At 39.9% G+C, this 22,922-nt stretch overlaps 2 protein-coding genes across 2 annotated transcripts in view; one reads left to right on the plus strand and one right to left on the minus strand.

Annotated features, from left to right (window-relative positions):
- The window catches only part of LOC121382267 (probable ATP-dependent RNA helicase DHX34), a 52,296-nt gene extending 50,983 nt beyond the window's left edge, over positions 1 to 1,313 (minus strand). The window contains exon 1 of the mRNA XM_041511827.1: positions 1,193 to 1,313. The gene's annotated coding sequence lies outside the window, so the exon portion shown is untranslated. The remainder of the gene's footprint in view (positions 1 to 1,192) is intronic.
- Positions 1,314 to 1,520: 207 nt separating this feature from the next.
- LOC121382270 (early endosome antigen 1-like) lies at positions 1,521 to 22,612 on the plus strand. The gene is made up of 11 exons (XM_041511839.1): positions 1,521 to 1,638; positions 3,244 to 3,340; positions 4,318 to 4,423; positions 6,300 to 6,401; positions 8,488 to 8,552; positions 8,860 to 8,931; positions 15,991 to 16,187; positions 16,982 to 17,159; positions 18,390 to 18,532; positions 19,802 to 19,970; positions 22,206 to 22,612. The coding sequence occupies exons 1-11, from the start codon at positions 1,595 to 1,597 to the stop codon at positions 22,269 to 22,271; spliced, it is 1,239 nt and encodes a 412-aa protein (XP_041367773.1). The 5' UTR covers positions 1,521 to 1,594; the 3' UTR covers positions 22,272 to 22,612.
- Positions 22,613 to 22,922: the final 310 nt, after the last annotated feature.

Here is a 22,922-nt window from a genome sequence, read left to right on the forward strand (position 1 = left end):
TGGCCCCTGGGGGATGTCATTACCTAAGTTAGTTATTTTCGAAAAATATAGTAACCATTAACATTAATTAACTGAGAATGTGCGTTAGAAATAAATTTATATCATTTATAGCCAAAGGTTTCGTTTCGCCAAAACATTCAGGTGCCATTATAACCAAATTAGTTCCATTTTGGTAGTAGCACCGTTTTAGCCTGATTCTGAATCCTATGTATGTGTTTTACTTATAAACAATTGATGATTTGAATTTACATGTATCCCATATGTACCGCCTGAAACTGGCAGACACTGATGAAAGTCCATGTCAAACAGGACCACAGTCCCCAGAGCACATCCTGCAATTCTGCCCCCTCTACAATGAAGCCAGGATAAAGCACTTGCTGAACGGAGCAACACTGGCTGTCAAGCTTTGGGGTTCCAAAGAAGACTTGACAGAGACAGCGCTTTTTATCACCACAACCGGACTCCAAATCTAATGCATGATCAACTACAGCTTGAACGCAGAAAAAGAATTTACATGTAAGTTTATTAGAAATAATAATTTGAATGTGATCATGACCAGCCTATATAATTATCAGCAGCAAATTCTGAACTAATAGTCAGCTTTTCAAATTGGAACAGATTACAATAATATATACGTAGGCCAGGGGAATGCTGGTCAACTTGCCCCAAAACCAATTTGCCTCAGTGTTTGGACAACTCGCCTCAAACTTTACTGTCTGTAAATAATTGTGACAAAATTAAAAATGGATGTCTACAACTTTGGTGTAATTTTTATATTAATATTACTGTGAAACTCTGCTATTACGACCACTTATTAAATGGTTTTATATTAGTGAGATCCTAATATCGGATAAATAAACAATGATAATGTTACAATGAACTGTCAAGCCTATTTTAATGATATTTGTGAGTTTGTCCCTTATTTCCAGGCAAGGCTTTTGGACTCCGACTAATGTGCATATTCAACAATATTTAATGCACATTATTGCTTAAAATATTGGTATATAAATTAATAAAATGGTAATGATATGAGTTGACCAACAGCTGGGGCGAGTTGACCTGCTCCCTACGTAGGGTCTCTACTGCAAAGGAGGAAAACTGTAACTGTTCAACATAGAAATTACTATTACATTATTATTAAACATTTCTTTCTTTCTTTTAGTAAGCTTTTTAACGTAAATTTTTGTATTACATTCTGTATGTTTTTATCGTGGCATCTCCGTTAAGAAACAATAAATCAATAACGCCTGTATTCTACACGTCCTAAACACGTTCATCCTACGTTTTGTTGTTACAACTTCATGGAGGCTGCCATCTTGTTTAAAATAATATATTGTACCAATTGATAAATCCTTGATACAGTTAATAATAATTTTCGCACATAAACACAAACATTAGTTTAAAACTAAACGCATTTATTATTACACAATCTATTTGTTCACATAACTAATTTTATCATATTTGTTTCCTGAGACTGGCTTAGTACGTAGTTTATGATAATTTATCAATTCGTTAGTCAAATTTTTAAGCGCCAGATCCAAATATTTTTCTGTCACTGTCAACTCAAGTTCGTTCGAAATCGTCTTGTCAAAGTATGCAGACTATGGACCGTGAAGCTTTAGTTACAGAAAAATATAGGTTGGTATACTCTGACATTCAAAAACAAAGAAGACCTCTTAAAATCAACAATGTTTCAAAGAAAAATTAAAATGTTACTAAATTTATCATTGCCACACAGGCTCAGATCCCCGATCACTGATCGGATCACCCCACACACACACGTACACACACACACACACACACACACACACACACATACATACACACACATACATACACACACATACACACTCTTCCCTCCCTACCAGTGACATTTTAATTTAAAATACATTTGACTGTTGGTTCAGAAGATTTAACATAAAAAACCCAAACAAAACGAAACAAAAAACCCCAACTGCCCAAGCCACCCACAAAACAACAGGTCTGATGTTTCAATCTTGTTATAGTTTGAATTGCAGATCTGAATGCATTCTTTGTGAATCAATGTGATGATTGCAATCAATGGTTTCACCTAAAATGTGACCATTGTCTTCAAAGGACTTTGAATCAACTGTACCATACACTTTTGGCTCAGTTGGTAGAGTGCTGAACTCACTTACACTGGGGCAGGATGTAGCCCAGTGGTAAAGCATTCGCTTGCTGCACGGTTGGTCTGGGATCGATCCCCGTCAGTGGAACCATTGGGTTATTTCTCGTTCCAGCCAGTGCTCCACAACTGGTGTAACAAAGGCCGTGGTATGTAATATCCTGTCTGTGGGATGGTGCATATAAAATAATCCCTTGCTGCTAATCGAAAGTAGCGATAGCCGGTTTCCTCTCTATATATCTGTGTGGCCCTTAACCATATGTCTGACGCCATATAATCGTAGATAAAATGTGTTGAGTGTGTCGTTAAATACAACATTTCCTTCCTTGAAGGGTTCATGGTTTTAACAAATCATTTTGACAGTGGATGTTGATTTATCTTTTATATATTTGGAACAGACATACATTGCAGGGACTGAGTGTATATGACTAAAGATCCTGTTGACCACATCTCCGGGACTTACATACATGTACATGTGGCCTAGCTGACATGAGGTGGTTGTAATGTAGTCGTGTTAGTATAAAGCTAGTGGGAATTTCCTGGGCTCTTGTACTGAGTGTGACTGTCCGTAGCTCGCATCCCTTCAGTGGAGGTTGATTTAAATATCAGTTACATTACAACTGATGTCCTCATGTCATGTAATGAAGTGTTCAAAATCAGTCTAGACATTCATATTTTAATTTCAAAACAATGGTTTACAGGTTAAGTAACCAATTGGAGGTGCACATGAATTTAAATTTACTTTTAACAAACATGTCAACAGATTGACAATTTGCACGAAATATTGTGCCATGTTAATGATGAAAGTAGAGTCAGGCTTTCTGCCAGAAAATAATTTTGAGGATACATAATAAAAACAAAACAGACCATAAATGACCCTAGTGGTTATGGGGTTGAAAACTAGACACTGCATTTAATGTACTTTGACAAATTATAAACAGCAGTTATCTTACAACATAATCTTTCTAAAACTGTAATTTTACCCTTTGTACCCTCTGGCAGAAACACTGGGAGTGGTCTGAGCAGAGATTTTTCTTGTGGAACAAACACAAAGACATAAATTTGTGAGATCTAAAGCCTTGCGTATTATTTTACAGGGTGATTGAAGACATAAAGAAGGCAAATCTCGAAGTGATGAATATCAGATCATCGTTTGACCCTGGCTTCTCCCGTAAACTTTATGAACAAAAGCAGGTAATATAGTGAACACTAATGAATTTTAAACCAGGAATATTTGTAACAAATAAACACAAAATACAAAACCGAAACAGTATTCCTGCAAATGGCAGCAGTGACTTTTATACAGTTATAAACACTGCTGTCGCAGGACATAGGATTTCAAATTCAGGCATCGAAATAAGTCGAGAACGGTTGTTCAGGTTACCGGGAGGTTACTACATGTAAGAAAAGTTGAGAACGGTGTTTCGTTCTCGACAAAAATTTCAACAACGGTAGTTTCGTTTTCGAATGTAAACCAGGCAATGCATTCCGGGCTTCTGCGTTTCATTTTCTGGTAAAGAATTGCATCCATGTGCAATTGCAAGCAATAATAGTCATTTGGCATTTAAGCCGCGTCAAATAGATGAATTTACTTCCGCGTTTCGTTTTCTCGTACGAAATTGCACCGATGTTCGTGCACACTTGTGCAATTGCCAAGCAATTTCTGCAATCCGCGTTTAAGCAACGCCCACGAGATAAATTTACTTCCAGATTTCGTTAGTCGTATTGATAACAGGAATTCAGTTCTAACTTTCATATAGTTGTGGTAACCTACAGGTTACCAGGCTATATTTTGTGGTAACCTGTAAATGGGTTACCAGACACAATGCTTATTTCGATGCCTGAAATTTCATGTGAAACACTTTTTCAGTTCAGTGCCTGTTAGTCGCAGATATTTTGTGAAATTGGCCCCAGTACAGTTAAATTATGTTTGTCGTCAGGTATATGTTTATGTATCCATGTAGACTAGGAACATTTTGTTGGGTATCATGTTGCAGTTCGCTACAGGAGTTTCAGAGATCATAACACCATTTCAAAACATTAAACAATAGTTACTAATCAATTTTCAGTTGACTAGATATGTTGCTCCTGGTAGTACCAGTATACATTGCAATACAAAACAAAATGTATGAGAGTACAGACCGACACATTATAATATATTTATATTGCAGCTAAAGGCGCAACTAAAGCAAAAACACATTGCCTTGACAACAAACAAGCTGTTTTTCGAATGCATGGCACAAGATCCTGAGTTATGGCCGTCAGGAACAGAATCAGGTTTGGAGTTTTTATTTCACCTTTTCACAAAGTAAAAAGGTGATATATAGGTATTACTTTTCTTACAGTAACAGTGGCGGAATCAACTTTTGCATTAAAAGTTTAGAATTTTAACACGTAAATAAATTTCTCATAAACTATAATAATACAAGTCAATGTGGGATCGATCCCTGTCGGTGGGCCCATTGGGCTATTTCTCATTCCAGCCAGTGTACCACGACTGGTACGGTATATCAGAGGCTGGGGTACATGTATGTACTATCCTGTCTGTGGGATGGTGCATATAAAAGATCTCTTGCTGCTAATCGAAAAGAGTAGCCCATGAAGTAAAACTTAGTTTATAGTTCCACCTATGGGATGTTCACCTTTTTTTATGGTAGGTTAGACATGTAATTCAGTGGAATGTCTCGTTTCTTAGAGGTACACCATAACATGGCTCTTTTGTTCCACCAAGTAAATGGCTGGCAATTGGATTTGTAAACATGCCATTAAGTCTCTGTTTGACACGCACGCACACACACACACAGAGAAAGAAAGAAAGACATTTTTTATTTAACGATGTACTCAACACATTTTATTTACAGTTATATGAAGTCAGACATATGGTTAAGGACCACACACAGAAATTGAGATAGGAAACCCGCTGTCAGCACTTCATGGGCTACTCTTTTCGATTAGCAGCAAGGGATCTTTTATATGCATCATCCCACAGACAGGGTAGTACATACCCCAGCCTTTGATATACCAGTTGTGGTACACAGGCTGGAACGAGAAATAGCCCAATGAGCCCACTGATGGTGTTCGATCCCACACCGACCGTGTATCGAGCGAGTGCAGTACCACTAGGCTACGTCCTGCCCACACACACAGAAACACACACGTACACATATACACACACACACTGTCACATACAGACACACACTGTCACACACAAACACACACTGTCACATACAGACACACACACTGTCGCACACAAACACACACACACACCACTCAAGTGAAATGTCTTTTCTTAAAATATATTTTTCAGGGGAGCATTACTCAAACTGTCCCTCTAGAAATTGTGCTTGCCACAGTGACACAAATTCTGGTACACACACCTGGTACGTGTACAGGACAGTGTGTACTGTATTACACGATATCGAAGAACAAATAGATAGCCTCTTAAGACTGGTAGGCAGTGTTTTTGCCAGAAAGATATTTTTGGGTATGGCACTATGGAATTGAATGCAACCACAGTCAACATGGGGTATGGGAGTAATTAATTTTGTCAAAAGGTTAACTTAAAAAAAAAAAAAATCTGCAAAATTTGTTGGGTATGGCGCCATACCCATTTTACCCTCTGGCAGAAACCCTGGTAGGGGCGGGACGTAGCTCAGTGGTACAGCGCTTGCCTGATGCATGATTGATCTGGGATCGATTCCCGTTAGTGGGCCCATTGGTCTATTTCTCATTCCAGCCAGTGCCACACAACTGGGGTAACAAAGGCTGTGGTATGTACTATCCTGTCTGTGGGATGGTGCATATAAAAGATCCCTTGCTGCTAATCGAAAAGAATAGCCCATGAAGTGGCGCAAGCAGGTTACCTCTCTCAATATCTGTGTGGTCCTTAACCATATGTCCGACACCATATAAGTATCAATATAATGTGTTGAGTGTGTCATTAAATAAAACATTTCATTCCTTAAGACTGGTAGCTGTTTAATGCAGATAGGGAACATGTCAATTGAAAATTCATTAGCAACTACTGTTTAATGTTTTAAAATTGTGTAGCAATCTCTAAAACTTGCATAGCGATACTGAACAAAATGTTCATCGGCAGATGGCTGCTTTTAGCAGGTTTAACTCTATATTTATAATTATTTTTTGACTGCAGAAAAGTTCACTGAAGAAATCCGAGATGAGTATAAGAAAGTATTAGATGAAATGACGGACAAAGAAACTGAGATATCATCCATGTGTGAAATGGCAGAAGAAGGTAGGTTCTGCCAACCAGACTGAGTGATGTGTGTGTGTGTGTCTCTCTGTCTGTCTCTCTCTCTCTCTCTCTCTCTCTCTCTCTCTCTCTCTCTCTCTCTCTCTCTCTCTCTCTCTCTCTCTCTCTCTCTCTCTCCCTATCCCCTCCCTCTCCTCTCCCCTCCCCATTGGGCTATTTATTGTTTCAGCCAGTGCACCACGACTGGTATATCAAAGGCTGTGGTATGTGCTATCCTGCCTGTGGGATGGTGCATATAAAAGATACCTTTGCTACTAATGGAAAAAGGTAGCTGGTTTCCTCTCTAAGACTATGTCAAACGTAACAAATATTTGACATTTAATAGCCGATGATTAATAAATCAATCTGCTCTAGTGGTGTCGTTAAACAAAACAAAACAAAATTCTGTAGCACAACAGTTATGAAACCAACCACATACATAATAGCAACCAGATACATGTACCCACCATTTCAAATAATATAATGTATCCGAAGGGTCTGCCGCAAAACATATTCAATCCTTAGTCCTGTATAGGGTTTGCACACATCCTGGAAAATCCTGGAAAGTACTTAAATTTTATTTTCATCCTGGAAAGTGCTTAAAACTCCTGGAAAAATAAATTAACCTCCTGGAAAGTCCTGGAATTTTATTATTGAATGTTTTTGTTTCTTCATTTAATAATAATTATTTGGAAAATATATTTATAAATAATCGTGTTTAACATCTGGTTCCAAACTATATCCTTCATGCAACGGTAATTATAAGAGGTCGACTGCCATTGGTCAGCTGCTAAAATATATATACACAGTGAGAAGGCGTGGACTCAAATGAACACAACCTGTGATTGGTTGAATAAATTATATGTCTGTCGGCAGTCTTGTTTCTGACGTTTGTGAGTTCAAAACTACTGAAGATAAATAATTCAGTAGATAGCTGTAACCAGAGCCTTCCAACAAAACAAGTACTCCTAAGGCTTATGCTTTTGTGCAGTGAGACTCATGCAAAAGTAGAGAACCTGTAGTTGACACATATTCTTTTGATCTCCAATGAAGTTTCGGATGACTCAATATGCTTTAAAACGGGATCCACATGTCAAGGCAAGGCAACGAAGAGACCAATTAACTAAATAAATAATCATTTTATGGGTTAGTTTTGATTGTGTGTGATATAAATTGGTGGCAACAAGAGACCACTTGAAGAGACTAATTTTGTGGTATAAATAAATAATGTGTTTGCCATTTATTTACTCACAGAAACAGTTATAATTCTGGTAAATTTTGTATTTGAAACACAATGTCACTAATGCGTTTAAAATAATTATTAAAGAAAATAAAACATGTTTATATGATTTATGTAATTTTGTCATTAGTTACTTTTCAAAAACCACAAATAGATAATGATTTAAAGTACATGTACATGGACTCTATAAGCACTGACTGATAAATGTAATCCTGTAAATGTGTTAATTAATGTTCAGATGTTGGTTTTGCGACTTACATTTAAAAAAAAAAAAAAAATTGAAATGTTAAATCTGGTACTTAAACATTACTTTTTTCTTAATAGTTTTGGGTATTAGAGTTGTTTTTTTTTAAATCTGGATAATATAAATTTAACATAAAATCTATTGATTTATTTTTATATAACGACACCCCAGTACATTGTTTATTTATTTATTGTTTATTTGTAAGTGAATTACAAGTCTTTTTTAAAAAAACACTTTGATGGATTATTATTCTATCATGGTTTTAGATCTCGTTAATTTGGGCACAGCTGGGGTTTTTTTTATTTGTTCTGAGCACTCTTTAGATCTTGTTAGTATAGTAATGTTATAAACAGCTGGTAAAGATGTTGCTATGTGATATATATATCTAGATTAGGTGTGGCTTATATTTGAGACATAACAACCACTATTGTTGTTAAATAAAATTTCCTTTCCAGGTAATGTATTCAGACTCCTGGAAAAATGTAAAAACAAATATCCTGGAAAATAAACAAAATAGTGTTTAAAAGTCCAGGAAATGTTTGAAGTGTATGAACCCTGCTTGTAAAATCTTTCTTGGCATTTTTTAATATATTTTTTCATTTCAGCATTCAATTTTCTGCAAATTAAATTACAAGAGGTGGAAAAATTAAAGGAAAATCTTGAAAAAAAGGTATAAACACAGGAAAGCATTTTTATCTTTTGTTGTCACAAAAAATAACTATCTAAAGCTTGTTATGATCAAATACATTGTACATGTATAATTTGTTGGATTTGTTTTGGTTTTTTTTGCCTTACAATCTATTTTGTTTCTATGTTGAAAATCTGTGCATTTCTTTATTTGAATGTAAAAGGCTATACGGTATGTAAAACTGGTGTTAATGAAAACAGCAGGTCTTTATATCTTAAGTACATGTATGCTTGAAGTTATTATTATAACATATATAACTCTTGATTGGAATTGTGTTTGTTTTTGATAGGTTTCCAAACTTGCACACCTGAAGAGTAGAAAGAATACACAATCTGTAGGCAGTGCTGTACCCCAGAATGTGGTATGTAACTATAGCAACTGGAACTTTCTCATAAAATTCTCTATTGGTTTCTACATGTGCATGATCAGTAATGACATTTGTGATGTAACACATAAAATATTTAATGGAATCATCCTCTTATATTTTTTTATTATATATATTTGTTTTATCGTATCTGCCTCCTCTACTTTCTCTCCTTTGAATTCTATCTTGTTTCTTCCCAATCAGATATCTCTTATTTCTCGATTTCTTTTTCTGTTCATTTCCACATCCCAGTCCTTGTCTCTTGTGACCATCCATGCCACACAATTGCCATTTCCCTTTAGCTTTAGCTTATAGCTTAGGCTGACCATTTCAGAGTATTCAGTCAGGGGTCAAATTTTACGCTATTCCGCAAATAGTAAATTTCGAAACGGAATAGTAAAACAATTCTTTCAATATTCCGTCATGAAAGTGAAAATAAAGTACGGAATACCGAAAATCACCTGCAACTATTCCACTTACGCTTTTTCTTCAGCTACATTTTTCTGCAGAAAAAATCGTCGTGCTACTAAGACCTTTTCTATAGACATTACCTGTCCTCAAACAAGTGCACCTCCCCCCCACGCAAGTGGTCTGGTCCGAACATCCCAACAGCCAATGGGATGGCCTAAATTCTTCTACTGCATACTGCTCTCTAGTTCCGGTCACATGACTGTAACTTCCTTCTTTTTCTCTTCGCTAAAGGGTCTGGACGTCCTTTTGCTTGGCTCTGTTTGGAGTCAACTTTTTATAAGACCTTTGGTTTTTGTATTAGGGTTTGGGTGAAATGTTTTTCACCTTCGTTTTCATTAGCTTTCGTATGTTCTTTTCGCGTATTTCACTTGACTTCCAAGCGTTTAATTACATGAAATGTTGTTTATATTGCCGGTTGTCCGTGTCGGACGCCATTTGCAAAATGGCGTCTGTGTTGACTGGCTTTGTGTTTGGGTGAAATGTTTTTCACCTTAATTTTCGTTAGCTTTCGTTAGCTTTCATATGTCTTTCGCGTATTTCGCTTGACTTGCCAAGTGTTAATTACATGAAATGTTGTTATATCGCCGGTTGTCGTGTCGGACGCCATTTGCAAAATGGCGTCTTTATTTACCGGCTTTGTATTTGTGTTATGGTTGGTTTTTCTTTCTTTTCACAGATTGAAAAATTACTATTATCATATCTGATTAATGTTCAGGCGACTAGTTCGAGCGTGTTACGCTGGAAGAAGTTAGCCGGCGGCGACCCAGGTTGTCGTGTTCGTGTGGCCTCACTTCTAGATGCGACCTTTGTGCGGGCTTGTCTGATGTCGAGTTCGCGGCTTACCTGAAGGTGGTGTCAGCGAGGACCAAGAAGGTGGAATCTTCGAGGACCAAGAAGGTGGAATCTTCGCCTTCGATTGCTGACTCCGTGGCGGAAGAGTTACGTTCAATTCTACCGACCATGCTGGAAGAAACAATGGCGTCAATGGCGACCTTACCTAAATCGGCGAGTTTCGGGGTCAGGTCCGGTTCCAGTCCCCTCTTCAGGGGGTGCGGCTTCTTCAGCTCCACCGTTACTTAAGACTTCGGATGACAGGCCTGCGGTCTCTACGCAGCCCTCTAAGAAGCCGGCTCATTCAGATAGACGCTCCACGGATTCCAAGGCTCACCGATCTTCGGCGGGGAAGTCCCCTTCGGCGCATCGGAGCCGGGACCGTAGCCGTTCCACATGACCTGTATGGCTCCCTACGGGTTCCATAGATCGTCAGCGCCAACCTTCAGTTGATGTGGCTTCCAAGGCCTCCGAGGGCTAGACGGGACCATCCACGGTCCGGTTTAACCAGCGGCTTCCATTTACGGTACATCGATTGGCCTGTGCTCGAGTTCTACGAGACTTTGGTGATGAAGCGCCTGCGGCATCTGTCATTGAAGAGCCCGACTCTACGGACCATATGACTATGAGGGATTGCTTGGCGGCTGTCTACGACATGTTGCCGTCCTTGCCACTCCAACGACGATGTGGTCATCCGTTCCTTGGTATCCACACGGGACCGCCCACGGTCCCGGTTCTCCGGTATCTCCATCGGGCCATGACCAGAGCGACTGGCCTGTTCACGGGTGCTACGTGACTTTCTGATGATGTATCGGTTCATGCGGTGCTGGAAGATCTGGATGCGGCGGACCACTTGTCACTGAGGGATTGTCTGGCTGTGCATATCTGATATGCTACCGCCGCTGGCCCATCCACCGGTTTCAGCCAAGAAGGGTCCGGGTTCGATGATCGCCACGGAGGTTCCACCGGCAGATATCGGCATTCGATCGTCGTGGCTGCCACAGCCCCCGTCGGTTTACACGGCTACCAGTACTGGCCCGTGCGTATCGTTGTTCCAGCAAGCAGACGGGAGCCCTGTAACGAATTGGAAAATTGCGTCATCGGCTCTCACCCGTTCGGTACCGTCGTCCCGTGATCGATCGAAGTGGTGCAGTGTCCAGGGTTCCACCGGCTCCTGCCGGTCCGTGTACATCGTACCGTCCACACCAGTCGGCAGCTGATTCGGCGTTCAGGGTTACACCGGCTCCTGACGGGACCGTCCACGGTCCGTGTTTCCGATGCAGCCAGTACATTGGATCGAAGTGCCTGTGCCAGGTTACTGACCGATTTTCCCGATGATGCGTCGGCACCTTCCGTTATAGAAGATCCGGACGCAGTGACCCACATGGCTGTGACTGTTTGTCTCGCTGCGGTGTATATGCTTTCGTCACTTCACAGTCCACTCGCACCATTCTAGAAGGTTTCCGTTTGAGGACTGATCCGATGTCGGTTTACTTGAGTAGACTTCGTTTTGTGCCGTTCCCCATTCGTCACAACGAACGTATCCCGTCTTCAACCTATCCTTCAACGGTGTGACGCCGGCCTTGGATGAACGCTGTTTTCCGGCGGGACCAGACGTCTTCCTAGAACTTACAGATTGGCACGTCCTGTCGATGGCTTCAGTTCAGCGTACATGTTGTACATGGCGACCATAACTCCTCATGTGCAGGATGCCAGAGGATATGCCTTGTTCTAGCCGTCGACTTTGATGTTGGGTCTACCTTATATCTTCCGTGACGTCGATGTGCACTACGATTGCACACTATCGTCAACCGACTTGCCTGAAGCGATCCATTCTTGACTTTCAGCACAAGCCGGTAATCTTGGCAGACCTGTGGTCTACATACGGCTCTTTGCCGTGAAGGGGTCGACGTTACAAGCGTTCCGGGTTGGTGACAAGAAAGTCTACTGGTCCGGTCACTTGTGTTGAGATCCCGTGCACCCGATATTCTCTTGTTCGAGGAAGGTTCAGCGACATTCGGCAATCGTTCTCTATATCCGGTGGCGATGCAAGACAGTCGCTACTTCCGCTGGTTCCGGAAGTTATCCAGTTGCCATCACGTGGTACGGGGGTTTTACCGTCACCGTTTTTCCTATGGTTCATTGCGGCTTATCAACTCACTGACGTTTACTGTTGTTACCGCCAGAGTTCGTGACCGATGCTGTCTAGATGGTCTCTGCTGCTGTTTCGCACCGGGTGGTGTGTGACGGCCGTGGATTTTTAGCCGGTTGCTGTTTTGCGTTGCTTCACTTCCAGGTATATCGGGCATGTAGCGTAGCGAGTTGCTACGCTGTCTTGGCTCTTGCCTGTATCACGGGGTCGCTGTTTCCGATGTCTTGATTCCTGAATCACTCTATTACTGTTTCATGAAGTATCATTGCAAGAGTAATTTTGACGTCGGCGCAACATTTTATGCTTAGAGGTCGCGGTATCCAGTTTGTTTCTGAATCCATGCATTCAGTACAATAACGCAGATTTGCTGATCCGGTTACCAGTCGCCTTGCAGTCCAGTCCCTGTTGGTGGCTGTGGTTTCCAGATGAAGCCGATCTACACATCAACCTGTTGGAGATGTTGTCAGTTACGTCATCTTTCATTGGCGAGAGATGCTGTCAGGCGCCTCTCTCATGGTAGCCACAGACAGTACTACCGCGGTGGCTTATATCAACCGTCAGGGCGGAACCCACTCCAGCAGTCTGCTGCAGTTGACTTATCGTCTCTACAAGCTGGTTGACGAGATTCCGTTGCAACTTCGGGCTCGCCATATTCCAGGGGTTTCCAATGTACTAGTCGACACACTGTCTCGGCCGTCGTCTCCACAGCCGCCGGAATGGATGCTCCATCCCGAAGCGTTTCGATGGGTGTGCGACAGACTTTGGACACACCAAACATCGATCTCTTCGCCACACGATTCAACCATCAGCTGAGGGTTTACGTGTCTCCGGTGCTGGATCCCGAAGCTCTGGATCTCGACGCCTTGGCCATCAGCTGGGAACAGATGGACGCGTACGCTTTTCCTCCACGAATCCTCCTTCCAAGGGTGCTTCAGAGGTTTCAGCTGTACCATTGTCGCCTGTTACTCATTGCTCCAATGTGGCCATCCAGGATGTGGTATCCAGATCTAATACGTCTTGCCGATCCACATCCTTTACCGCTGCCAGACTGGGATCATCTGTTGCTGCATCCCACGTCAAGACTATACCATCCACGTCCGCAGTTGTTCCAACTGCACGCGTGGACTTTATCGCCAAGAGTTTGAGAAAGAAAGGTTTTTCTTCACAGTCTACGGCGGCCATTTTGAAAGCGCAACAGATCATCTACTACTAACGTCAGATGGCTTTGCTTTCACCGACCGGGTGTTTCCAGCAAAACCTCAAACCTCAGACGATCCAGATACTTCGTCTTGCTGGGTTTTTTGGCTGTATCTGCGGACCACTTTACGATTAAAGGGGTCTACCATCGCTGGGTACGTTTCGGTCATCGCTACTGTTCGTGATGTCGCTACTGGAACGAAGTTATCGGGTATTCCTGAGATCCATAAGATGATCAAAGGGTTTCGCCTTGATGATCAAGTACACCGGGTTTCGGCCACCAAGATGGGACCTGAATCTGGTGTTACGAGCGTTATCGACCGCACCTTATGAGCCGATCGAATCCTCTTCCCTGCAAGACTTGATGCGGAAGACGGTGTGTTTTTTACTCGGTTTTTGCCACGGCTGCCCGTGTCTCAGAACTCCATGCTCTTGATGTAGACTTGGTACGTTTTCACCAAGATCGGCGTGCAGTCAAACTTGGGGTTACTCATGAACTTTGTTGCAAAGAATCAGTTACCAGACCAAGCGCCTCGTTCGTATGTTGTGCAGGCCCTCTCCTCTATCGTTGGTCCGGCGGACGTTGAGGACTTGGCGTTGTGCCCTGTCAGAGCCCTGCACCAGTACATCGAGAGGACCAGATCTTTTCGACAACATCGCAAAAGACTTTTCCTTTCCTGTAACCAGAGTCGGTTGAGGGACCTTACCAAGAACACGGTGGCCACCTGGATCCGGTCTTCTATCCTGACCGCCTATCAGAAGGAGGGTTTACCTGCTCCGTCTGCTTCTAATCCGCATGAACTCCGTGCCTTGGCTGCCACGATGTCCCTGCACTGCAACACACCCATTCAGCACATTATCACTGGTTGGTTCTGGGCTACGGACTCCATCTTCGCCAACTATTATCTGAGGGATGTCACCACAGAAGACGTTGAGGGGTTCCATCATCTGGGTCCGGTTGTTGCTGCACAGACTCTGTTGAATACAAGCCGTCCTCGTCGCCGTTGATGTCTGTCTGATTCTGGGCTGCATACCGAGATGTCCATCGAATAGACAGATGAGGATTGCTTAGACTTTTGTTCTTTTGCACAGTTCACGTACTGGTGCCGGAACTTTTGTCTCGATAACCTTTACCCTGCACTGCATGTGGTTATTGGTTGTCGTTATTGAACTAACAGATCTTTGGTGTACTAGACAGAAAAAACACTCGGGGGTCTTGTTTTGTTCAATGTTCTGACGGATGCACCTCATTAGGTTGTCGCTTGTTATTGAAAAACTATAACACTTCAATACGTGAGGGTTACCTAACACCTGCATCCCTGGTGGCTACGTCTTCCCACCCTGTCAGAACCAGCATGAGATGTGGGCTTCCGCCTCCTGGTCCATGTGTTCTAGGAGCCGTACCTGCCACTGCTGACGGATGCCACCATTCTGGTTGTTGTTACTAACATCACCTGCATTGGTCTGTGACGGGCATCCCTAGGATGAGGGCTTACCAAGGTTGGCCTTATTCTTCCACTAGTCAGCCTCTTTCCGGTTGGGGAGTTATCACAAGCATCTACGGATCTCGGCACCCACCACCATCTGTTGAATGCTGCACTTGTTTGAGGACAGGTAATGTCTATAGAAATGGAGAAAACTTGAGTGTTTTCTCTTTTATAGATACATTACCTGTCCTCAAGATTCATCCCGCCCGGGCCTCCCCGCTTCCTGTTCTCCGTGCGATGCGCTCAGGGAAAAAGAAGGAAGTTACAGTCATGTGACCGGAACTAGAGAGCAGTATGCAGTAGAAGAATTTAGGCCATCCCATTGGCTGTTGGGATGTTCGGACCAGACCACTTGCGTGGGGGGGAGGTGCACTTGTTTGAGGACAGGTAATGTATCTATAAAAGAGAAAACACTCAAGTTTTCTCCATTCTCATGCACTTACCGGTACAAAATAAACGTCATTTTGATTGAGACTAATGTTTGGAGTGAGTTCGTTTATAATTCCAGCTAGTACGCAGTAATGCATAGACTGGTATATAAATGATTGTTCGTTATGCAATGTTGTACAGGGCGACGTAGCACAGTCAGGAAAACTAGTGGTACATTAATAATAGAAGGGATAGTACATTTTTAGATGGACTAGTGTTTTTTGAAATTCACTATTCCTTTGGGATAGTGGTAAAAAAATTAAATTTCAACCCCTGTCAGTCCTCTTAAATATTAGTGCTTTTTCTCTTTTTTAATTTTGATTGTTAATTAAGCATGGGGAGGGAGAGTCAGGAGTAGAAAACATGTCTGTGAGAAACATTTTATTTTTGATAGTCAGGTCACAGCAAAATGTTTGTTTTGAGGTCAGCCTTTACCTTCAGCTATTAAAAATGCACTATGTTTTTTTCTTGCTTTTTTTTTTTACTTAGACTGAAAAGTTGAAGTCTATTGATGCTGAAATTGCAAAATGCCAGGACACAAAAGTCATTGCACTGAAACAGTTACAAGAAAATCTGAAAACAGTCGAAGAGTTACAAGACAAAGTGCACGAAACTAAAAAACTAGTGGAACTGAAACACAGATTAGAGGAGGCACAGTTGTCTGATTCATCAAGAAATCTGGAAAAGTTGTTTTTTTGTTTTTATTATGAATATAAAAACAAGCACCCCAGTAATTGTTAATTAATGAGAATGTAATTGTTTACATATTCATATATGTGAAAAGATGAGAAAAATGTTAGTACATGTAACTTTAAAACTTGTTAACATTTTACCATTGCTACTTATATAAAGGGCAAGCTGTATTGCAATGTACTTATTTAAAAAAAAAAAATGGAGTGGGGATGTATGGTTTAAAAGTGATGAAAATGATATAATTTGGTGAAATAAATAAAATTACTTTCTTTTCCAAGTGTTTCTGTAACATGCACAATGTTGGATATAGCAGAGATGTCAATTTTCTGCAGACATATTTTTGGTGGTCGTTTGAGATTCGTAATCATCTGGATTTTTTTAAGTTTGGGTTTAAGGCTAGTTTAATGGACATGATTCCCCATTTAAAAATAAAAGATGAAATGATCTTTTAGCAGCTGAAAACTCTATACTACGTATAAATAATGGTTATTTTTAACCATTTTAGATCATTGTGAAAATCATTTAAAAACAACAACTTGAAATCAGATAAAAATCGGACAAATCATAGCCCTGTAGTTTCACAGGAAATTTCAATGGTAATCGGTTTTACAACTTCCAGCGTGCTACAAACTGATTTTTACAACCTTCGCTCTTAATTTTTTTTCTTACTACACTCATCGTTAGACTGAAATTTTTACTTTTGTCAGACATCCTCAATATAGCCACTTTCTTATTTATTTTATTATTTATTTTGTTTCCTCTTTAAATAATCTGTGTTTGTTTCCAGCATTAGAAAACTTGTTGACAACATAGAATCACTGGGTGAAGTTCGAGCTCACTTGGTTTCCGTCAACTCCGTCTGCTTGGAGTTCCTGCAGATCTCAGTTTACGATGACGTAAACCTCCAGTTGTTACTCGAGTTCAGTGACAACGATCTTGGTAAACCAGTGTTGACGTCAGCAAAGGTGGGCCATGATGTTTTATGTGTTAAAACTATTCAGCTGATAGAATCTCTCTCTCTCTCTCTCTCTCTCTCTCTCTCTCTCTCTCTCTCTCTCTCTCTCTCTCTCTCTCTCTCTCTCTCTCTCTCTCCATCCCCCCCCCCCCCCCCCCCCCCCCCCCCCCCCCCCCCATCTACCTTTTTGTGTAATATCAAATATGTCACATTAAAATAAATACACTTCTGTCCCAAACCAGGCCACCGGCTATGCTAGACACCGTGCTTGAGATAGACATGCCCGAACCTTTAGTACAATATGGGCACGTTAACAGAGTACAGGCCCAGGTAGAATCTTGGTGTTACATTGACTCTCAATATCAACTGTTCTGTAGAACAGGTACCTCTCCATTATTACTGGTCTTGTCTAAAATGTGATTGTCCCACTCAAATGTTTCTGCTTAAAGAGTCAAACTATATTGGAAGTGGTTTCAGAGCAAAATATCCACTCAATTAAAACAAAACTGTTAAATTTTAATTTTCAGGCCCGTTTTCCATTAACATAATTTTGCGTGCGAGTTATGGAATATAGTGCATATACACAGTGCATTTTCCATATTTGCATTGCTGCACACAGAAATACAGGAATTGATTTATGATTTTTCCATGCAGTGACATCTTAACGCAAAATGTTTACTTTAACCGAGTCGAATTTTGTATAGTATTCTGTCTGCGAAACGGCAGATATGGAATAGAAATGTAAATTTTTGCATCTGATAAATCACATGATGAATCACATGATGAATCACATGCTGAATCACATTAATGGAAAGCACGCGTTAGCTGGGAGATGAGAGTACTGTATTATAGCAGTTATAGTGTTTAAAGTAATACAGTTCCTTTTTAGCTGCAATGTGTCATTTTCATGTTGGCAAGGATGGAAAACAATACTTCCCCCAGACGAGTAGAAATTGCTTGGGATAAGTATATTTGAAATGGTGCTACTTCCAGTGGATATGTTCCAATGTTGATTTTTGGGGGGTGTCTAATTTTGATGATTTTTATGGTTGACAGATTTGTAATTCATAAAATGAAAAGTCAACGGTTGTGTATTTGTAGTCACATGGTTTCAAGCAACAAGTTATGGGGGCCCTAATGATCTTTCTTGTGGACTAGTAACTTCACTTGGACACTAGGGCCTCAAGCAAATGGAAATGTGTCAAGTGTATTTGAAGATGTGTATGTTATTTTGTTTCAGGTAAATGAAACAGTTTTAAATGTGGACGACATACTGAGTACTGGAGTGAAGAGAAACGATGTTGTTTCTCTCATTGAGCAGCTCAAGTCACGGTGGACGTCGCATGTCCCGTTAATTACTGAAATCAATCAGCTCAGAGATATGTAAGTTTTCTTCTCTTTGTTTTTTCTTAACAATGAATAAACAAGCAATACACATCTCCAACTATCAAAAATGGGTAAATCAGCATGAAACTTAAACTGTAACTCTTCCTGATATAGACAATAACTTACGAGTTACGAGGAATTACGGATTATCTGTCTCGAGTGAAATTAATGTTGTCAGTCACGAGCTTTAGTCACAAGTATCTAGTGGGTTATTACCCATAGTGTAAATAGTTTGGAAACTTAAACTTTAAACTTCTTTCATGACACAAACTATATACAAGACGTGAAAGTCTGAGGAAACTGATGATGTCACGAATGAAAAGCAATAACGTCAAAAGCTATCTTTAGGTACACAAATCAAATGTAAGCAAGAGAGGTCACATTCGTAATGAACTGATGTTTCTAGTGGGAAGTGAATGAACTACAAAGAAATTAGTTTAGAGCATGTTTAATTGTTATTTTAAATTTGATTCACGGTTGTTTGTAAAATCTCATCAATGAGAGACTTGACAGTCGAGGAAACCGATGACATCACTAAACTAACGTCATGAGGTCAGCGGGGAAAGATAGAAAATATATTCACCCGCGTCTCACTGCCCATATGGGTAATAAAAACCTATACTACCCTCCGGTTGGCATTGTAGGTGTCTAAAAAACATTTTAAATTAACAACTATTATATCTGAAACTTATTAATTAATGAATTAATTTTTTAAAACAGAAATAAGAAATTTTCTTTGATTTAGAGCAGGGTACATTTTGTTTTCAAAATTGTGATTACTGGTGATTACTAATCAGTTTGAAAATTTATTAAACATTTTAGAAACTCTTTTAAGGGGTACAAAAAGAAAGAAAGAAATGTTTTATTTAACGACGCACTCAACACATTTTATTTACGGTTATATGACGTCAGACATATGGTTAAGGACCACACAGATTTTGAGAGGAAACCCGCTGTCGCCACCTCATGGGCTACTCTCCGATTAGCAGCAAGGGATCTTTTATTTGCACTTCCCACAGGCAGGATAGCACATACCATGGTAAGGGGTACAAATACAATTACACTTCTGCACACCTCTAAATTAAATTCAAGGGGTGCAAAATACCATGCCCTTCATTTGAACAAACTCTGATTTATTGTTTCGACATTTTTCATGGGTTTTTTTTCTCAAAAGTCTGGTGTATCAGTCGTGGGAGAACAAAAATGATGTATTACAACACATGATGTATGTTGCATGATGACTGATGAAATTATTCATTGTTTCAGGTATGCTATTGACTGGATACCCGAAGAACACTTACTGCGTATCATAGTGGGCAAAAAAAGTACAATTGTCTGCACCCTGGAAATACCAGAGAGTTACCCATCGGCAGGGAAGATAACTCCTGTTAGTATTAGTGGCGATGTGGACTCGGAGGATACTACAATTCTACAGGTCTGGGAGTTTTTTTCAGCACTATAAGATAACCAACAGTATACAGTAGTTTTGTTTTGTTTAATGACACCACTAGAACATATTGATATATTAATCATCGGCTATTGGATGTCAAACATTTGGTAATTCTGACTCGTCGTGAAGAGAGAAAACCTGCTACATTTTTTTAATGCAGCAAGGGATCTTTTATATGCACTTTCCCACAGACAGGAAAGGACATACCATGGCCTTTGATCAGTTGTGGTGTACTGGTTGGAATGAGAGAAAAAACAATCAGCTGAACGGATCCACCGAGGTGGTTCGATCCTGCGACTCAAACACCTCAAAAGAGCACTCAACCGACTGAGCTAAATATATAATTAAAGAATGATGTATTTCAGATTTATATCATTGTTTTATACATAAGTTACCTTGATTTCTGTTATACTAGTTCCAATATTGGATGCCTAGCACAGCAGATACAAAAAATAACCGCAAAATCATGTGGTGTGCATTTTATGTCCCTGCGTTACCGAAAATTAAAAACCTATTTCTGACATTTAAAATAGAGTTGCATTCAATATTTTTTATGCAGCAGTGTAAAGGAATCCATCACCTACAAAACCAATCCAAAAGTAAGTTGTTATGACAAAAACTTTATTCAGTATGAACAATTTTACATGTAAACATAGTTAAAAAGTCCATCCGTTACTGCTTGATCTTGCCTATATACTGGAATAATGGAAAATGAAATATTTACATGTGTGTAGGTCATTTAAATAAAAATAATATTGAGGCTTATATTTTACGATGCTAAATTTAAAGAGAGGTACAACAGCTTGTTCCAAAACACGTTTGTGCAATTGTTTTGGCAGTGATTAACTGAACACAAAACAATGGTTACATGCTACTGATTAAACCAAAAGGATAACAAACAACAGTAGTTAGTTAGAATGTATATTACTGCAATTTAAGTTGTCTCTAAAGGCCCTGCTACACAATATGAATGACTCATAGGAGTCACTTGGATTGCAACGCCAACAAGCAAATCGTAACATGTGGCATGTCATATGATTGAATCGGCCCGAGTCACGAGTCAAAGTTTAGAACCTGTTCTATTTTCATACGATTGAATCGGATGTTTGGGGACGTTGACCATCATATCATGGCACAGATATCCTCCACGTTCTGAGTGTAATGGTGAAAAACTCTCTTCGCTTGTCGTCGGCACAGACCCAACAGCTCATAGAGTTGTATCAAGGGCACAACTCTTTGTGGATGTGTCCAGTCATTTATATAAAAACAGAAACGTTACGACAGCTGCCTTGTTATCAATACACAACATTGTTTACCATGGTTACAGCAAGGATGTTTTTCAATGACGTCACATTTCATACGACTGACAAGTACCGTGTGGCAACAAGTCCGATTCAATTGGTCCGATTGACTCGTACGAGTGACTCGGTCCGATTCTATCGTATCTTGTAGCAGGCCCATAAACTGTATAATGTCAAAATTGATCAATAGTATTACTTCAGCCATCCTACAATTTAAGGTAAAAAAAATGTTAGATTCTACTATGATGACTTCGTTAAAGTTTTGTTTTCTAATATCTCACTTATTTTGATCACGCTAAAGTTTAAGTTCGCTAATATTTTATGATTTATAACACTGGTGAAAGATATACCCATGTCATATTTATCATCTCTTCACATTGTGGCATATGCCTTTTGAGAGATCATGGACTGTCACACAGCACAACTCACAACTCTGCATAGATCTTCATGCAAAAAGTGTGCACATGGTTCTTCAATTCATATTTTTAAATCGGAAAAATATGTGCAGTCATTTCTTATAATTAATGTTAGTAGCATAGTTTAACAAAATATATATTTTAATAATTTTATTTAGCCTTGAATATATTTATAATATTGTTTGTGTGAACTTCATGGATAGTATGGCGTAGGAATTAAGTTTCATTGATACATAGCTACAATGTAAATGAAGTGTTGTAATTTTTCCAGTCTTTCATTGGTGAATTTTCATGACGTTATTTTGGAAGTCATTCTGTATGATTTTTGTTCATTGATGTGCAGTGTAATAAATAAAATATTATACTTGTTCCAGTGGGAGACCGTTTATATTACAACTCATGTGTTTTTAATTGTACACCACTCGCTAGTATTTTCTAGTATATAATTATGAAAAGCATTTGATAACCTTCTCATTCTCATTGAATGTAAATTTATTTTTCAGCCGGAAGGTCCAGGTACACTCCTAGACTGGGCCAAATATTTGGAAGAAAAATACCGAAACCAGTGAACTATTGACAGCCAAGTGTATTTTAGTCGAAATGACCATTGACACTAGTAATATGTTACAATGATAATTCATCACAGAAGATCTGAATCCTTTTGCAACTTTTGCATTGAGATCAATTTCCTGCAAACTTAAGACCTAGGTCATTGAAACGTGGTTTATAGTTGCACCTATGGATGTTCATCACAGTGCACCAAAAACTAAACACTTTTATAATGGTCAAGACATTTAATTCCACAGAATAATTTTTTCTTCTCTCTTTTTTTTTTTTAACATTCTTCCATTATACAGGAGTGGGAATTCTCCTCGGATCAGCTGTTTTCCTTTCATGGAACATTGCGTTTCCTCGCATTTTAATCGTCCTTTCCTCCAAAATGTGTCAAGATGGCACAGATTTTAACCTAGGATTTCAAGAATTTCTGGGACCCCTCTAGATTTCCTCTTTTTTTTACAGTTCACCAATTCCCACCCCTGATTATAAGCAATGGATCTTTTATATTCACTTTTCCATAGACAGGTCAACACATACCACAGCCTTTTGATATACCAGTCGTAGGACACTGGTTGGGAGGGGGAGGGGGCAAAGGGTCCATTGAGGTGGTTGGACGCTCTACCATCTGAACTAAATCCTGCCCCACATTATGACCTGAAGAT

Source organism: Gigantopelta aegis, chromosome 2 (assembly GCF_016097555.1).
Source record: "Gigantopelta aegis isolate Gae_Host chromosome 2, Gae_host_genome, whole genome shotgun sequence".
NCBI classification, from domain to species: domain Eukaryota; kingdom Metazoa; phylum Mollusca; class Gastropoda; order Neomphalida; family Peltospiridae; genus Gigantopelta; species Gigantopelta aegis.

What these genes read in the sequence shown, in the direction of transcription:
- LOC121382270 (XM_041511839.1), top strand. Translation starts at nt 1,595, where the DNA reads ATGCAGACTATGGACCGTGAAGCTTTAGTTACAGAAAAATATAG. An exon ending in GTGTGAAATGGCAGAAGAAG is followed by an intron (nt 6,402 to 8,487) that starts GTAGGTTCTGCC and finishes TTTTCATTTCAG; the next exon opens with CATTCAATTTTCTGCAAATT. An exon ending in AGGATACTACAATTCTACAG is followed by an intron (nt 19,971 to 22,205) that starts GTCTGGGAGTTT and finishes TTTATTTTTCAG; the next exon opens with CCGGAAGGTCCAGGTACACT.